The following is a 15,873-nucleotide window of genomic DNA, read 5'->3' on the forward strand; positions in this document are numbered from 1 at the left end:
TTGGATTAATGATGAAAATTATGTGATAGTTGGTTTTAATCCAAATTAATCTAAGAATTGATTCTAAAATGTGTTTTTGTAACTTGTCCTCAAGTTATATGAAAAGTCACATTTAAGAATCATAAAACTCATAAAAATTGGCAAAGGTTACAAAATGAAGAGTCTAGTTCTAATTAAATGGTTTTATGACTCCATAACTTGTCCTCAAGTTATGGAGGACCAAGAGTCTCTTCATTTAATAAAATAAAAATAAAATAAAAAAAGGTGTAACCTTAATTAATTCCATAAGTTATAAAATAAAGAAAAGTTAATTCTTTTATTAGTTTAAAGTCTTCCATAACTTGTCCTCAAGTTATGGAACTTGAAGAGTTTTTGGATTAAAACTACTTTAAACACATAAGTTATGGAATTAATTAGTTTTGAATAGTTTCAAAACTTGCCCTCAAGTTTTGGAATTTGTAAAGTTTTCTCTAATGAATACTTTAATTCCAAGTTAGCCCTTAGAATTTTAAAAGTTAAAATTCAACCCTTATACTTTATAATATTATAAGTTAATAATATATATATGTATAAGAGTAAAGTCAGTCTTACCGCTAGTACGCCTCATTCACGAAGCCGGTCTATAAGGTGGGTATAAGGTTGTTGCCTATAAAATGGCAACTTAATGGGTGTCCACTCTCACCCACCGCTTGCTTGACTGGTGGAGGGTCGTTAGCCGAACGGGTTTGACAGGACTAGAATTCTCCCTTCATTAAAAGTATTAATGATAATACTAAGTAACTAAACTCTTAATAATACCCAATCTTAGTTACTTAGGAAAAATGTGAATAAGGTGCTAATCCATGAAATTGCACTTTACACTTTGTCTAAGTCGTTAGTGGAGCGTGTGTGGTTAACCGGCACACTAACTTGGACTTAACAAGGTAGGTAAAGGGTGACTTAATATTTATCATAGTATCGATGGAGCGTGTGTGGTTAACCGGCACATCGATTGAGGGGTAATTTATTAAGGGTACCAAGTGATTTGCATGGTTACTTCACACCTTGTTTTGTGATCCTCGGCATCCCAGTCACAAAACCTGAAGGGCACACTCGAGATTGAAACATGCCTTTGAAAAGTTCAATGAATCTCAAAGATCTAGGAGTTTCAAAACCAATTAAAACCTAATAATACATTTCGTTTATCTTGGTGGAAATTGGTGAATCGTCATTCACCTACCTTCAAATATTTTATAGCTTGGATTACGGCATACCTCTTCTAAGTTATAAAATAGTTTGTTGGGTCCTAGCCTTAATATTTCATATTGGGTGTCATATTAAGGACTTTAAATCAACTATCTTGAATATCTCCCAAAAGATGTCTGGTTTAGACACCTATGATCTTCCCAAATCTCTTGAAACAAGGTTTCCTAATGAAGATGATGTCCCATGGATATCATACTTCTTCACCTCTTCAAATTATTCTCCCTAACCCACAAGTTCTTGAAAAGTTTAAGGTCACTCAGGCCCTATTGGCAAGGCAAGGTCTAGGTGTGGTCACATCTTGGAGATGTAGTCACATATTGACAAGCCGGGAGAGTTGGGTGTCAAAGTCTTGAGAAAGTTGGTGGTTCAACTACTTTCTAAGTCACATAGTGAGTTCTTTTGGAACACCTATGAAAAAGACTATGACAAGACCCTTAATGATCTTGTCTATTTGTTAAGATCAACTTCCTAAAACTTTATGGACATTGACAATGATGACATTGGATATCCAGTAAAGCATTCTCTTCCCAATGGAAAGGGATCGGCTATAGTCAACTCGGTTGACCAAATGGTAAAGAGAAAAGCTAAGTCTGTGATAGTCCTGTGTACCATTATCAAAGGGTCCATATGTTTGTATTGCCAAAGAAAGGGCATTGGTTGCGAAGCTGCCAAATTTACCTAAGGATGTTAAAGTCAATAAGTTTGACTCTACTTCAGGTAAAATCCACTATCTAACTCTGTTAATTTTCTATTCTGAGATTCTTGATACATGATGTGACTGGGTCACATGGCGATGTTTTAAGAATCAAAGGAAAAAAAAGTGAAGAAACTTAAAGAAAGAATATGCTGAATCTGATCGCGTAGATGGATTTCTATCGCATAGTTTGAAAAATCGGATTCTTGAGCTACTTCTTAGGAGTTATGAGATATTTCCTAGGAATAGATAACAACAAGTTCTCATATGGATTGTAAGGATAAGTTTTTTCCGCAAAGTTTTAAAATAAAAGAGAATTTTTTGATTTTATTTATTTTAAAATATCCTTACAATGGCATTTGAGGAAAAATTGTTGCTTATATAATTCCGTTAAGAGCAAGAGTGGAAATATGAAATTGATTCTTTCATTTGTGGTAATGTCTAAATTTACCAAATAAGGAAAGATCCTCATCATCCAAGGTTCAATTGGACCGGAACTTGGAATCATGCAAGTTGTATAGCATGATGAATGAGAACTTTCAAGTTTTGGAAAATTAAGACTAATTACTTGTTCACATGGATGTGTGAATCAAGTAAAGGACTAAGGGATCGAGTACACATTCTTGTGCACTGGTCAAGTCCACCACAAAAAGTTTGATAAGACTATTCGTCATGATTTACTTAAGTTCAGTAAATATGATTATACTTACAAGCTTAAGTGTAACTCTGAGACATTGGAAAAGGTTCCAATGTAAGGCAGAGCGAATAAGAAGAATCAATTTAGGCAGTAAGATAAAAGTTTCTCAAATCTGAAAAGATGGGAGAGTACTTTAGTATCAGTTTTTGTGATCATCTTAATGATTAAGAAACCATAGCACAATTAGTTCTCTAAGGAAATCTTAGTGCATTCTTATGACTAAGAACAGGGATCTTGAATTGTTGAAGTGGTTAAATCAAGAAGATGAGTCATACTTCGTTCCAATACAAGTCTTAGAGTCATACTCCAAGATTGTAATTTGAGTGACATGTCTCAAAAGAAGGTTAAAACACTTGTCAAATGTAAGAGTAAAAGTTTTTTCTACTCTTGTACATTTGAAATTGGTAAGTTGTGATGTTTTGGATAAAACAAAGACCAACTTAGGCCAATTGTGTGAAGTGTTTGTCTTGATTAGAATCCTCACTATCTCTTGGATATTTGACAAGGGAGTCTTATATGTCAAGAGGACAGTGGGAGTCTTAAAGGTCTTGAAAGTCTCAAGAAATAATCAAGAATAAAACCTGAAGTTCTTCGCTAGCACACGGCTTGAGGTTTATAACCTATCGTGTTGACATATCTGTGCCCATTCCAGTTAAACTTGGCTTTGCATATGAGTTCTTAGAGTTCTCAATTTGTTGCACAACAACTTGGAAGCAATGGCAGGCCCTTGAGCTGCCAGGTGGCAAGAAGTTAAGATTGAGTTCAATCCATATGAGTTTGGATTTGTCATTATCCTTGTCTTGTGACTATGGTTTTGACAATTCACATGGATAAGAACACATACGCCATTAAATATAAGTGTCATAAGGTTTCTCTCTGATTCATGAAAATGATGGTGAGGAAACACTTTCACTAAGTAGATTTTAGCTAGATAGCAATTGTGATATTTGCATTCTCAAAGTCGTTAGTGGAGCGCGTGTGGTTAACCGACACACTAATTTGGACTTGTGAGAAGTGGCAAAAAGGTCTAAACATTATGATTACGGCATCCCTCTTCATAATTGTTTAGATACACAAGTGTGCTATCTAAGGGAAGGTGTATGATTTTGATAAAGACTTATCAAAACAATCTAGTATCAGAAATCTGAACTTTGGTAAGAAAGTCAGCTGATTTCTGAGTACATGTCAAAGCTAGTGGGAGCATAAGTGTTATGCTAATAATCATCATGTTAGTGGGAGCATGATAATTATGATAAGTATTGCAAGTTAGCAATGTTAATTATAGAAAACAAAAAATTTCAATTGGGAAAAAGTTGTTTTGCTATAATTAAGGGAGAGGAAATTATACTTCATATCAAATCTATAGGGTTTAGATCTGAGGTTTTAATCATTTAGTCAAGGATATATATGAATTTCATGTTGGAATGGCTCAACATAAGGAAATTCTGTATATGGGTCCATTATTTGCGTTCTAAAATTCGATTATGATTACGGCATCCCTTTTCATAATCTGAATTATGAGAACTTGGCAAATTGAAATGGAAATATTATAGCAAAAGACTGGTTTAGTCTTTATGTAAGACATCATGAATCGTGTCCCATATGCTTCGGATATAGGATCGATTACATGTGCTATAATCATCCGTTCTAAAATTTTCCAAATGCCTGGGGCATTAAGAAGGGAAAAGGTTTAGAACTAGATATGACTAAAAGGATTAAACAATTGTCGAGGACAATCTAAGGTTTACCAAAGATTGGTTGCTCAAGGACAGTTGGAAGTATAGTGATAATTCTGGAAGGACCATATTGACTTAATCTGTAAGGAGGCAACTCTTGTTCAGAAGTGATAGTCAAAATGGAATCTGGAAATGTTTCAAAGTTAGAATTTTCACTCTGTGTAAGATTAAGGAAACTTAATGCAAGAAGGATGGTTCCAAGGAGTTGATCTCCTTTGGAATGATCTGTAATGATTGTTGTCAAGTCTTTATGACTTTGTGCATAATCATTACAAGAGGATCAATGCATATAAGTTTAGAATATGACAGATTCCAGTAAATGGCATGAATTTGGAATTCTTGCATTTGCAGTAAGGATTTGGGAGTGTGAAAAGAGAATCATTGAAGTTATGTTCAATGGATCTAGTTCACAAAGTAAAGATCATAGACAAACATAGTATGCATACTTAGTGTGTGGCATGACTAGTGTTTAGAAAACATAGTGTACATGCTTGGAGCATGGGACAACTATTGTTTTAAATTCAAGATTAAAGTTGATAGCTGAAACAGTATACAATGAATAATGTGTAATCATATGGTGATAAATAAAAGGTGTTTATTTATGTTCAAAGAGTTGATACCATATTGGATTCAATTATTATTGTGTTTCACTTTGCATGTTTTGACTTCCCGAATAAACTGGGTTATTCTTTCGGAATGACTAAGTTATTCAAACTATCCACAGTCGGTCATATGTTGGAAGTAGATATGAATTAAGACTGTCATGATGGGTTGTAGAGGTCTAAGGTGTTGGACAAGGCTACAACAATCATGAGTGCTCATAAGTTCTGAGTATTGGATTCAACCCGCGCTCATTGGAATCACTTCATGGATTTTATCACGAGTGATCATGAGACGATAATATCTTATATTCTTCAAACCTAGAGATATGAGTTGTTACTATGAGTTGATAGTACATTGATAGCACGAAAACGCATTTGGTAACTCGGTGCTATAAAACGTGCCTTTGTGTATGATTCAACAAGTAGTAGAACAAGCCATATGAGTCGAAGTTTATCCGTTCCTTTTACCTTCGGGATAAAAGCGATATCTGTGGGCCCCTCGATGATTTGATGATGACAAATGGAAGTGCTCGGCCGGGCCAGGACTGATTTGATTTGTTCAATTAGTCAGTTGTCATAAATCGGAAATCGGGAAACAACAAATGGACAGAGAGAATGATTATAATCCATGTCTCAGTCCATATGATATCTAGAATGGAGGAATATATGATCCCTTATCTAATGGACAAGTCATTGACAAAGGTCAGAGTTCATCGACAAGGTCAGAGTTCGACAGAAGCTTTTGAGAGCTACGATTGCCGGTTGGTTCCTGAAGTCATACGCAATAATAGTTTTAGACTTATCCAAGTGGGAGACTGTTGGATTAATGTCTAAGTCCATAACTATATTTGGTAAGACTTGACCCGACCCGGCATGGTCCATTTGGGTTGCATACCATCATGCACTTGAATGAGAGAAATAAGACACTTATGGTTATTAATATATTATAAGTTCTAGTATATTAATAATAAGAATAATAAGATTATTTGATTAGTATTGATCAAGAATTAATCTAGGATTAATTAAATGATCAAAAGAAGACTAATTAAATATATGGGTTGATTGTGTAAATCATCCATACTTGTATAGTGGGCTAATGCTCCATGGATAATCAAGTTGGGCTAAAACCCATAGGATGGTCCATGGATGCTCCATGGTGTATTTGTACCCATGGATCCAAGGAAATGGAAAGCCATGACAATTAAGAGTTTACCCTAATTGTGTAACTATATAAGCATCTTATTATTGAGGAAAAATCGGCCACTAGTAGTATTCAAGAAAGGGCTAGCCGATTTTGGTGAGTGTAGAATTCTCTCAAGTCATTCTAAGTGTTTTGATGATTGTGATTCCATTTGAGGTGTCACACTTGGGGCACTAAGCACTCAAGCTTCATGAAGACTTTCTACATCAAGAGGTATGTATTCTATCTTGTTACATTATTGTTTTGTATGCTAGATTAGGATAATACCTTGGAAGTTCTTATTTGCATGTATAATAGAGAAAACATAGATCCAAGGTATTTAGGGTTGCATGTACACTTAGGAAGTGTTAGAATGCACAAAACCCAACAAATATAACATTACAGGGTCAACTTCAATATAAATTTCAGTTCCACTTAATGTAACATCCCCAAAAATCATGACCAAAAATTTCGTTTTAAAATCATCAATCAACCATAATCAAGTCATGCATAGATCCTTATATAAAATCAAGTATCATTTCAAACACATTGATTTTATCAGAATAAACATCCCAGGCTCAAAACTTCTTGGTGTGTGCCATGCGATCATCCCGAGCTCTTCCCTCCGCAACCGGAAGTACCTGAAACCAAAACGTAAAACCGTAAGCACGAAGCTTAGTAAGTTCCCCATACTACCACATACCGGACGTATAACCACAAACTGGGCCCCCGCCTGCCGCATCGAGACTTGCCCGACATTAAACTTGCTCTGGCATCGGGTCACGCCCGACATCAGGCCCCGTCTGGCATCGAGCCCTGTTCGGTATACATATGTGTTTCTCTTAGGCCCCGCCTGACTCTGGGCCTCGTCCGCCATACACATATAATCATATAACATGTTAACACATAAGCAAACATACCCTACTGTATTCCTGTCCTAAGGTCTCACCTAACTTGGGCCTCGCCCCTGACCTGCTACTGATGAGTCATGGGACTCCATCCATACTCCTGCTGATAGTGAGATACGGGCCTCGGCCCACACTCACTTCTCCTTATCTTGGGCCCCGCCCCTGCTCTGCTACTAATGAGATATGGAACCTCGTCCATACTTGTAACACCTGATTCCTGGTACGCATTTAATTCTAGAAATCTTAATATTTTCTCTGGGACTCAACGAGTTGGTGGCCTAACTTGTCGAGTAAAGTCGTGGCCCGCGGGAAGTTTAAGTGACCTACTCGACGAGTCGGGAGACCGACTCGACGAGTATGTGTTGTCTGAGTGAAACCCCAAATTTGAGGGTTTGCACCCTATTTAAACAACTTATATCCCCCTTCTCTACCTCCATCGTCCGTTATACTTCCATAAGGCATTATCTTGAAACCCTAGCCTTGTTTGAGTGTTCTAAGGCCATTTTATGCATTTTGGTGGATTGTGAAGCTTGAGAAGAGGAAAGGAGCTTGGGAGTTCAAGTTGGAGCTCGGAGATCCAGAGATTGTGTTCCATTTCCAACTCATTTAAGGTAAAAAGCTCCTATCTTGATCTTCCATGTATTTAATCATCTTTAGGGTTTGGATCTTGGTATATTTAGAGCTTTCTAAGCCATTTTCGGGTTGTGAAGTGTAAGATGGAGTTATGACTTCATATCTTGGACTTTGGAGGGGTCTCATGGCATTAAGGTGCCAACTTTTTTGCCATGAGAGCCCCATGCATCTTTTAAACATCATTTATGGTTCTTTAGAGCTAAAAGACCCATGCATGCATGTAAAGTCCGTGGCTTTACATGCTATATCGACCCTAGGAGGTCAGATATACCCTTTTGATGAGATGAGATTAGCAAAAATCGAGTTTATGGGCATGGACTTTAGTGGACTCGACGAGTTGTTCTTGGGACTCGACGAGTCAGGTAGTGGTTCTCCAACCTTTGCTGTTTTGGGGTCTGGTTTAGTCTAGACAAGGACTCAACAAAGATAGACGAGATTGTAGACCTCGAAATCATGGGGCTCGATGAGTGCATGAGCAAACTCAGTGAGTTCAAGGCAATCTCCTAATCCATGAAGATGGACTCGATGATTTGTTCATACAACTCGGCGAGTCATAGATTGGACACATTAAAATGAGGGGGATGAACTCGATGAGTTCAAAGGCGAACTCGGCGAGTCGGATGAAGATAGTCCTGATGGTATGATTGAAAGAGAACCCGTCGAGTTCTTTGCAGACTCGACGAGTAGATTCGGGGATTGTTTTGGGTTAGAGTAGTATGGACTCGACGAGTTGGTAGACCAATTGGGCTAGTCAAGTCAACTGGATGATGATTTTGACCGGATTTGAGTTAACCCTGGTTAGGGTTACAAGTATGTAACGCCCGTAGATCAGGGCTAGTCAATTTAGAGACGATAAGCGTCAAAAATGACTTTTTGATAAAAGATTATTTATAATGAATAATCTTAACTAAGTTTTAGTATATGTTACAAGGATTCTGTACATATAAAGAACGCCGAAATCCGAGTTATAACGAAGAAGTTATGACTTGTTGAAGTTTCGCGACAGATGCGGCACAACGCTGAATGACGTAAAAAGTGAATTTACGTTAGAGTGATATTTAGCCTTAGTGATCTAAACGAGAATTGAAGATCTTGTTGTTAGTAGCGAAACGACGAAAAGTTAGGCAAGAACAGACGTCGGACGAAGAAGTTATGAATTTATAACGAAATTTTCTGTCCCGACCTATTAAAAATAAATAATAAAAATAAAAGTCAAAATTAACCAACGGAGTCTAAACGAAAGTTGTAGAGCGTAGTCTCACCTACGCGTGGATATAAAGAACGTCAAAAACGGAGTTCGTATGAAGAAGATATGAATTTCCGAAGTTTATTAATTAATTAAGATTTAAATTTAATCGTTAATTCGGATGTATATCCGAAGGAGTCAGCAGTCTAATCCGAAGTACGCCCCGCGTACCACGAAGCATGACGCGCCTCGCACTCGAGTTCTTCGGATGACGCATGCAGTGACGATTCCGGAGGTCCACGCCCTGCGTAAGGCAGTACGCCCCGCGTACTGCGAGGCTTCAGCCTCCTATAAATAAGATGCGAGGGTTCCGCGCTTATTTGCTCATTTCTCCTCGTTTTTGTGTTGAAGCTCTGCGTGTAAACCCCCGAAGCCACCCCGACACCCCAGATCTCATATCCAAGTTAAGCAGGAAGTTTTACGCTCTTGAGATCCCGAGAAGTGCGATTCCCGAGCCGAAGCTCTGCCCGCGAGAAGTTCGATTTTTGTAGAGATCTTCCAGATCTACCGGAGAATACTACTTCTGCGAGTCGTAGTGTTGTCCGATCATCTTCTAAGCAAGTGAGTGTATACTACCTTTCATAAACACGATAATAATACAAGTATGGTTCGAGTGTATTAAGTATATTGTTGTTTATATGTGTGAGTGTGTGGTTACTTTCTTCTAACGCATAATTATGAAGTATTTTATACGAAATACGTGTTATGTGTATAGTTTTGTTGTTATGTGTGTGAATGTATATTCACTTTCTTCTATAGATCTGATTTATTCTCTATGAAATATATGTTATGTGGGTGTGCCTCATCTGTTATGTGGAATAAGTATTGAATGAGAATGTTATACAGGTTTTAAACTATGTATAAAAATATATATTTTATCTACTAATATGTTGGGTAGAACATGGGTAGATAGTTGATGTGTGATAAACAGATGAGAGGCTCCGATGTTGTTGTTGTTGATCTAGTTATTCAGCGAGTATGGATTAGACCAAGAGGTTAATTTTAGATCCGGGAGTATGGATCAGGTAATGAAGATAAAACTTGTTATTAGTCCGGGAGTATGGATTAAGACTAAGTTAATTGTCCCTAGTCCGGGAGTAAGGATTGGGCACAGTTATTGATCCGGGAGTATGGATCGATTCAGGATTTAGGTATAGTTAATTGTCCCTAGTCCGGGAGTATGGACTGGGCACAATTATTGATCCGGGAGTATGGATTGGGTACAATTATTGATCCGGGAGTATGGATCAGATCAGGAGGTTAGTTTTAGATCCGTGAGTATGGATCTGGTAGTTTTAGATCCGTGAGTATGGATCAGGTAGTTTTAGATCCATGAGTAGGGATCAGGTAAAGAGGAAAATTTTAGATACGAGAGTTTAGATCGTGTCATTGTGAGGATCGATGGGGTGGGTTAAGAGTTGCCTTTATATGGTGAAATAGTGCAAGTTTGAATGTTCTATATTTATAAATATATGATATAACATTGTGGGATGAAAACCCTATATGCTCACCAGGCTCCCAAGCCTGACCCACTCAGTTTTCTTTGTATCACAGGTATTAATACAAAGACATATTGCACAGAGCGATTTAAAGGAGATATAAATCAATTGTGTAATTAAATGTAAGTTCTGTTTATGCTTATATGTCTGTATCGGAACATGACATCCCGAGGTTTTATTATTAAATGAAAATACATTCTCTTTGAGGAATGTTTTGATAAGTTATTATCATATTTTGTTTTGGGAACAAATTCCGCAACTGTTTTCTTTAAAAGAATACTCTGATTTTAAAACAAGCATAAACAAATCGGTCTTTTCTGGCCGTGAAAAATGGGGATGTCACAAAGTACAAGTTGATAACTTAAAGGAATTGGCGTGTAGGGATCGAGGAGCCGAGGAGAGTCGATTTTCATGCCGAGGACAGTTTGGATGCTACACGACTTTGAGGTGAGTCTTCTCCTAGTAGGGGTGGGTTTATGGCCACAATGTCGGCCCACTAGTAAGAGTTTTGGTTAGATAATTGTCTTTGTGGTAATTATCTAGGATTGTTATGTGATATGCTTGCCGTAAATGATATGATTATGCTTGATATGCTTACTGTGCTTATTATGTGTTAGTAGTAGAAGGGGTGAAATAGTTCCCGGTTACCGGTTGAAAGATACTGAAGGGAAGGTTAGTTCCCAGATACTGGTTGAAAGATACTGAAGGGGAGGATAGTTCCCAGTTACCGGTTGAAAGATACCGAGGGGGAGTTTAGCTCCTGGTTATGCCTGACAGTTACCGGTTGAAAGATACCGAAGATTTTGCATTATTTGGTATGGGTATGATGCGGGAACTCACTAAGCTTTGTGCTTACGGTTTTAATTTTGGTTTCAGGTACCTCTTCAGCCAAGGGGAGAGAGTCGGCGGCGTAGCAGTGCATCACACCTTCTCACATGACTTTTCTGCATTGAAACCTGAGATTTGTACTCTGATATGATATAATTTACTGGAATGGTTTCGAGACTATGGCTTATGTTTTTATGTTAAATGAATTGTAATGATGTTTACCGATAACTATTTTATAAGTAACATAATTTTTTTTTAAAAATGGGTCTAATTTTGGGATGTTATAAGTTGGTATCAGAGCCTTGGTTTGAGGGATTCGGACACACCTTCGTGGGTGACTGGACTCAAACCGAGGGATTAAAAGATTTTCACAAGAAAACAGTTTTCTAAATTTTGAGTTAAAGAATTTTTGGAAAAAGAACAAGGTGTGTGATGCGTGCGACCGGCCGAGCTCAAGTTTTCCCCAAGAAACCCATACTTGTTATGTTTATGATATGATTATGAGAACTGCATGCTAGAATAAGGCTAAGGATCTAGGATGGATGCCTTGCATGCCTGTCGTATGAGCTGTATGCTAGGGCTGTCTAGTCAGCAGTAGGATAGACTGATTAGGTTATGCTTAATTTGGTTACTCGATCCACAAATGCTTCTTACGTTGTGCTACAGGGTTCTGGCCAACTTTAACTAAGTAGTGAATGGGTATGTAACAGTATTCGCAAGCTAGTTAGGGAAGGGTGGTAGGGACCACTAGTGCAGCTGATGGCGGATAGTAGATTGGAGGTCAGGCCCGGTTTAGGGCAAGTGCCAAATGGGCAATGGAACAGGGCCTAAAAATTTAAGGGGCCCAATTTTTTTTTTTTTGTGTAATCATCAGCGTCAGCCCCAAGCAATCCAACACCATTCGAATCTCAAATTGGGAAATCGGTGTCAAACAAAAAGCGAACAGCAGCGAATCAGGCAATCAGCGATCGATCAATTGGTCTTGCAGTCTTGCTCATTATCCTTCAAAAAAAAAGTCGATTGCAATTTGCAGCAATCGACAATCGTGGAAGACTGTAATCAGGGCAGGGAAACGATCAAACGAAGGGCAGTGGCGCAGTGCATCAGCGGACAACGATCCATCAGGTTAGCCACATCGACAGCAATCAACAAGACATCAATTATCAGTCTTCATCCTCCAGCATACAACACTACAGCAGTTTCTAACTTTTTATTTTCTAGGTGAGGGTATTAGAGTCTTAGACAATTAGAATATTAGAATTTATCTATCCTCAGTATCCTGTTATCAATTTATCAATGACCCAATTATCCATTCATGATTTATCCTGCTAATGTAATAGATTATGAGATATTAGGGAATTAGAAATAAGGAATTAAGGATTATGAGTTTGTAAATTATAATTCTCAATTCAATTGCATACTTGAATGAGTTGAATGTATTATCAAATTTTCAGATTCTTGTGTAATTGTTTAGATAAGCAACTGTTTAATTTTCAGATTCTTGAATGTGATTCATGATTTTTTAATTGTTTATCACTATGTCGTATTGTCATTATGTCATATTATCATATTTATGTCATATTATCATATTGAAATTTGATTGAATGATTCACAATGTTGAATGAAATCAATGAATGATTTTGAAATAGATTATTAGAAACATAAATTAAATTATGAGATTATGTTTATTGTATAATTGTTTATCAGAAATTTGGAATTCAGAAACCATAGTATTTAAAGAATCAAATTATGTTTATTGTTTGAAAAATTGTAGAGAGGAAGTCTAAACAACCATCCGGTAGTCAAAAACGTAAAAAAAGAAAACTAGATGAAGAAAAGAGAAAGGCTGACGCCGGTGCTCTAGATAAGTTTATCCATAGACAACCTATTGAAGAGCACATTGAAGAGGATGTTGAAGAGCACATTGAAGAGCACATTGAAGAGCATGTTGAAGATAAAGAGCATATAGAAGTAAAAGAGTCAAAAGAGCAAGAGCCCGTTAAAGAGCTTGTTGATATATATGATCCAAGAAGGTGGGAAAAACTTAGTTCTGAGGAGATTAAACTTTTGGTCCAGAAAGGCCCTAAAAGAGATAATAGTATTATGTATGGTCCCTACGGTAAATTTGGTAGACGGTTTTCTGCAGCTTTATATACAAGAACTTTGCCAAATTTGGAAAAGTGTGATAGAGAATGGCTAGTATATTCAAAAGAGTTAGACAAAGTATTTTGTTTCTGTTGTAAAGTGTTTAGAAAAGGGATTTCAAAAGGTAAGTTGGATGGTGAAGGTTATGCAGATTGGCACCATGTTACCACTAGGGTTAAAGAACATGAAATTTCATTGGATCATCTTACAAATAGGAATAAGTGGTTTGATATGCGTAAAAGATTGAACTTGAATGAAACAATTGATAAAGTTCAATACGAGCAATTCAAGAAAGAAAGAGATTACTGGAAACAAGTCCTTTTGAGAATCATTGCAGTAGTGAAGTTTCTTGCTAAACATAATTTAGCATTTCGTGGATCCAATGAAAAGTTGTATAAAAAAGGTAACTATAAATTGTACTTTTTTTGTTCTAATTCTACCAAATACCTTTTTGTTAATTATTATGACTGATTTCACTTCTTATTTGTTAATTGTATGTAATAGGTAACGGAAATTTTTTGGGTGTCATTGAAATGTTGGAAGAGTTTGACCCGGTTATCAAAGAGCATGTGCGGCGGATCACAAGTGATGGGCTTCATGTGCATTATCTTGGCCACTTAATCCAAAACGAACTAATATCTTTGCTAGCTCAAGAAATTAAAAAAGAACTTATCAAGAAGATAAAGAAAGCAAAGTACTACTCAATCATACTTGATTGTACTCCCGATTCAAGTCACCAGGAACAAATGACTATAATAGTGAGGTATTTAACATTATCATATAATTCTGTTACTGTCGAGGAGTCCTTTTTAGGTTTTTTGAATGTTGATGATACTTCTGGAAAAGGACTATTTGATATTACACTTGAGGAGTTAAAGTCTCTTGGTCTTCAAATTGATGATATGCGTGGTCAAGGCTATGATAATGGAGCAAACATGAAAGGAAAACACCAAGGAGTGCAAAAGAGATTTTTAGATATAAATCCTAGAGCATTTTACACTCCTTGTGGTTGCCATTCTCTAAATCTAACATTATGTGATATGGCTAACAAGTGTGTTAAAGGAAAGAACTTTTTTGGATTCATTCAACGCATTTATACTATATTTGCAAATTCTACTAAGAGGTGGGAAATTTTGAAAGATAATGTTAAAGCTTTGAGTCTTAAGTCATTGTGTCAAACTCGTTGGGAAATCCGGGTTGAGAGTGTAAAGGCTATTAAACTTCAACTTGTGGATGTACGGGAAGCTTTACTTCAAGTTGGAGAACAAGATAATGATGCTGCAATAGCAAGTGAAGCAACTTCACTAGCAGAAAAAGAACTTGGTGACTTTGAATTTTTGGTATCAACTGTTATTTGGTATGAAGTACTAAACCATGTGAATATTGTGAGTAAGAAGTTACAATCAAAGGATATGCATCTTGATAATGCTATTACAGAAATAAACAAATTGATTGGGTACTTCAAGAGTTATAGAGAAACTGGTTTTTCAAAAGCGATTGTTGAAGCTAAGGAGATTGCTATTGAAATGGGTATTGATCCAATATTTCCACAAAAGCGTTTGATTGAAAGGAAAAGAAGGTTTGATGAGAGTTCAACTAGCGAAGAAGTTTCATTTACACCTGAAGAGAATTTTAGAGTCAATTATTTCTTATTCATTGTTGATCAAGCTATTTCTTCTCTTGAGACAAGATTTGAACAATTCAAAGAGTATGACAAAGTATTTGGTTTTTTATTTCCACATAATTTAAGGGGAATCGAAGATAAAGATCTCAAGTCGTATTGTCATCGTCTTGAAAAAGCACTCAAATTTGAAGAAAGATCGGATATTGATGCCGAGGAACTTTATACGGAGTTGAAATTATTTGAGACATTGGAAACCAATGAATTTAGCAACCCTATAGATGTTTTGAAGTTTTTGAAAGAACTTGATTATTTCCCAAATGCAAGCATTGCATATAGAATATTGTTGACTATTCCAGTAACGGTTGCATCTGCAGAAAGGAGTTTTTCTAAATTGAAGTTTGTGAAATCTTATTTACGCTCCACAATGACACAAGAAAGACTTAGCGGTTTGGCAATGATATCTATCGAGAACGAAATCTTAGAGAGTGTAGACTATGAAGAGTTGATCAACCAATTTGCAATCAAAAATGCTAAGAGAGCTTCACGGATCGTCGGTTAGCTGTTAGGATATTTAATTACTCTTTATTTGTTTATTGCTATAAAGTTTATCGTCGTTTTAATAAAAATATTAGTTTATGTAAGTTAATTTGTTACATGTTAAGGCCTAAGGCCCTTTTTTAACCATCTCGTCCTGGGCATTTGAATCCTTAGAACCGGCCCTGTTGGAGGTTGCCCTAGGAAAGCCTAGGATGAGATTAGTTGGAAAGGGATATTGGTTAAGGGACTTGGTGAAGTTGAGGAAATCCTTGAGGAAAGTACGGATAGATGTGGAAGGT

At 36.8% G+C, this 15,873-nt stretch overlaps 1 protein-coding gene across 1 annotated transcript in view; it reads left to right on the forward strand.

Moving 5' to 3' along the window:
• The window catches only part of LOC111889448 (uncharacterized), a 29,082-nt gene extending 13,486 nt beyond the window's left edge, over nt 1-15,596 (forward strand). The window contains exons 2-6 of the mRNA XM_023885598.1: nt 12,143-12,393; nt 13,043-13,450; nt 13,565-13,816; nt 13,918-14,809; nt 14,882-15,596. Of these exons, the coding sequence (XP_023741366.1) occupies nt 12,143-12,393; nt 13,043-13,450; nt 13,565-13,816; nt 13,918-14,809; nt 14,882-15,596 (2,518 nt within the window). The remainder of the gene's footprint in view (nt 1-12,142; nt 12,394-13,042; nt 13,451-13,564; nt 13,817-13,917; nt 14,810-14,881) is intronic.
• Nucleotides 15,597-15,873: the final 277 nt, after the last annotated feature.

Source organism: Lactuca sativa, chromosome 2 (assembly GCF_002870075.4).
Source record: "Lactuca sativa cultivar Salinas chromosome 2, Lsat_Salinas_v11, whole genome shotgun sequence".
NCBI lineage: Eukaryota > Viridiplantae > Streptophyta > Magnoliopsida > Asterales > Asteraceae > Lactuca > Lactuca sativa.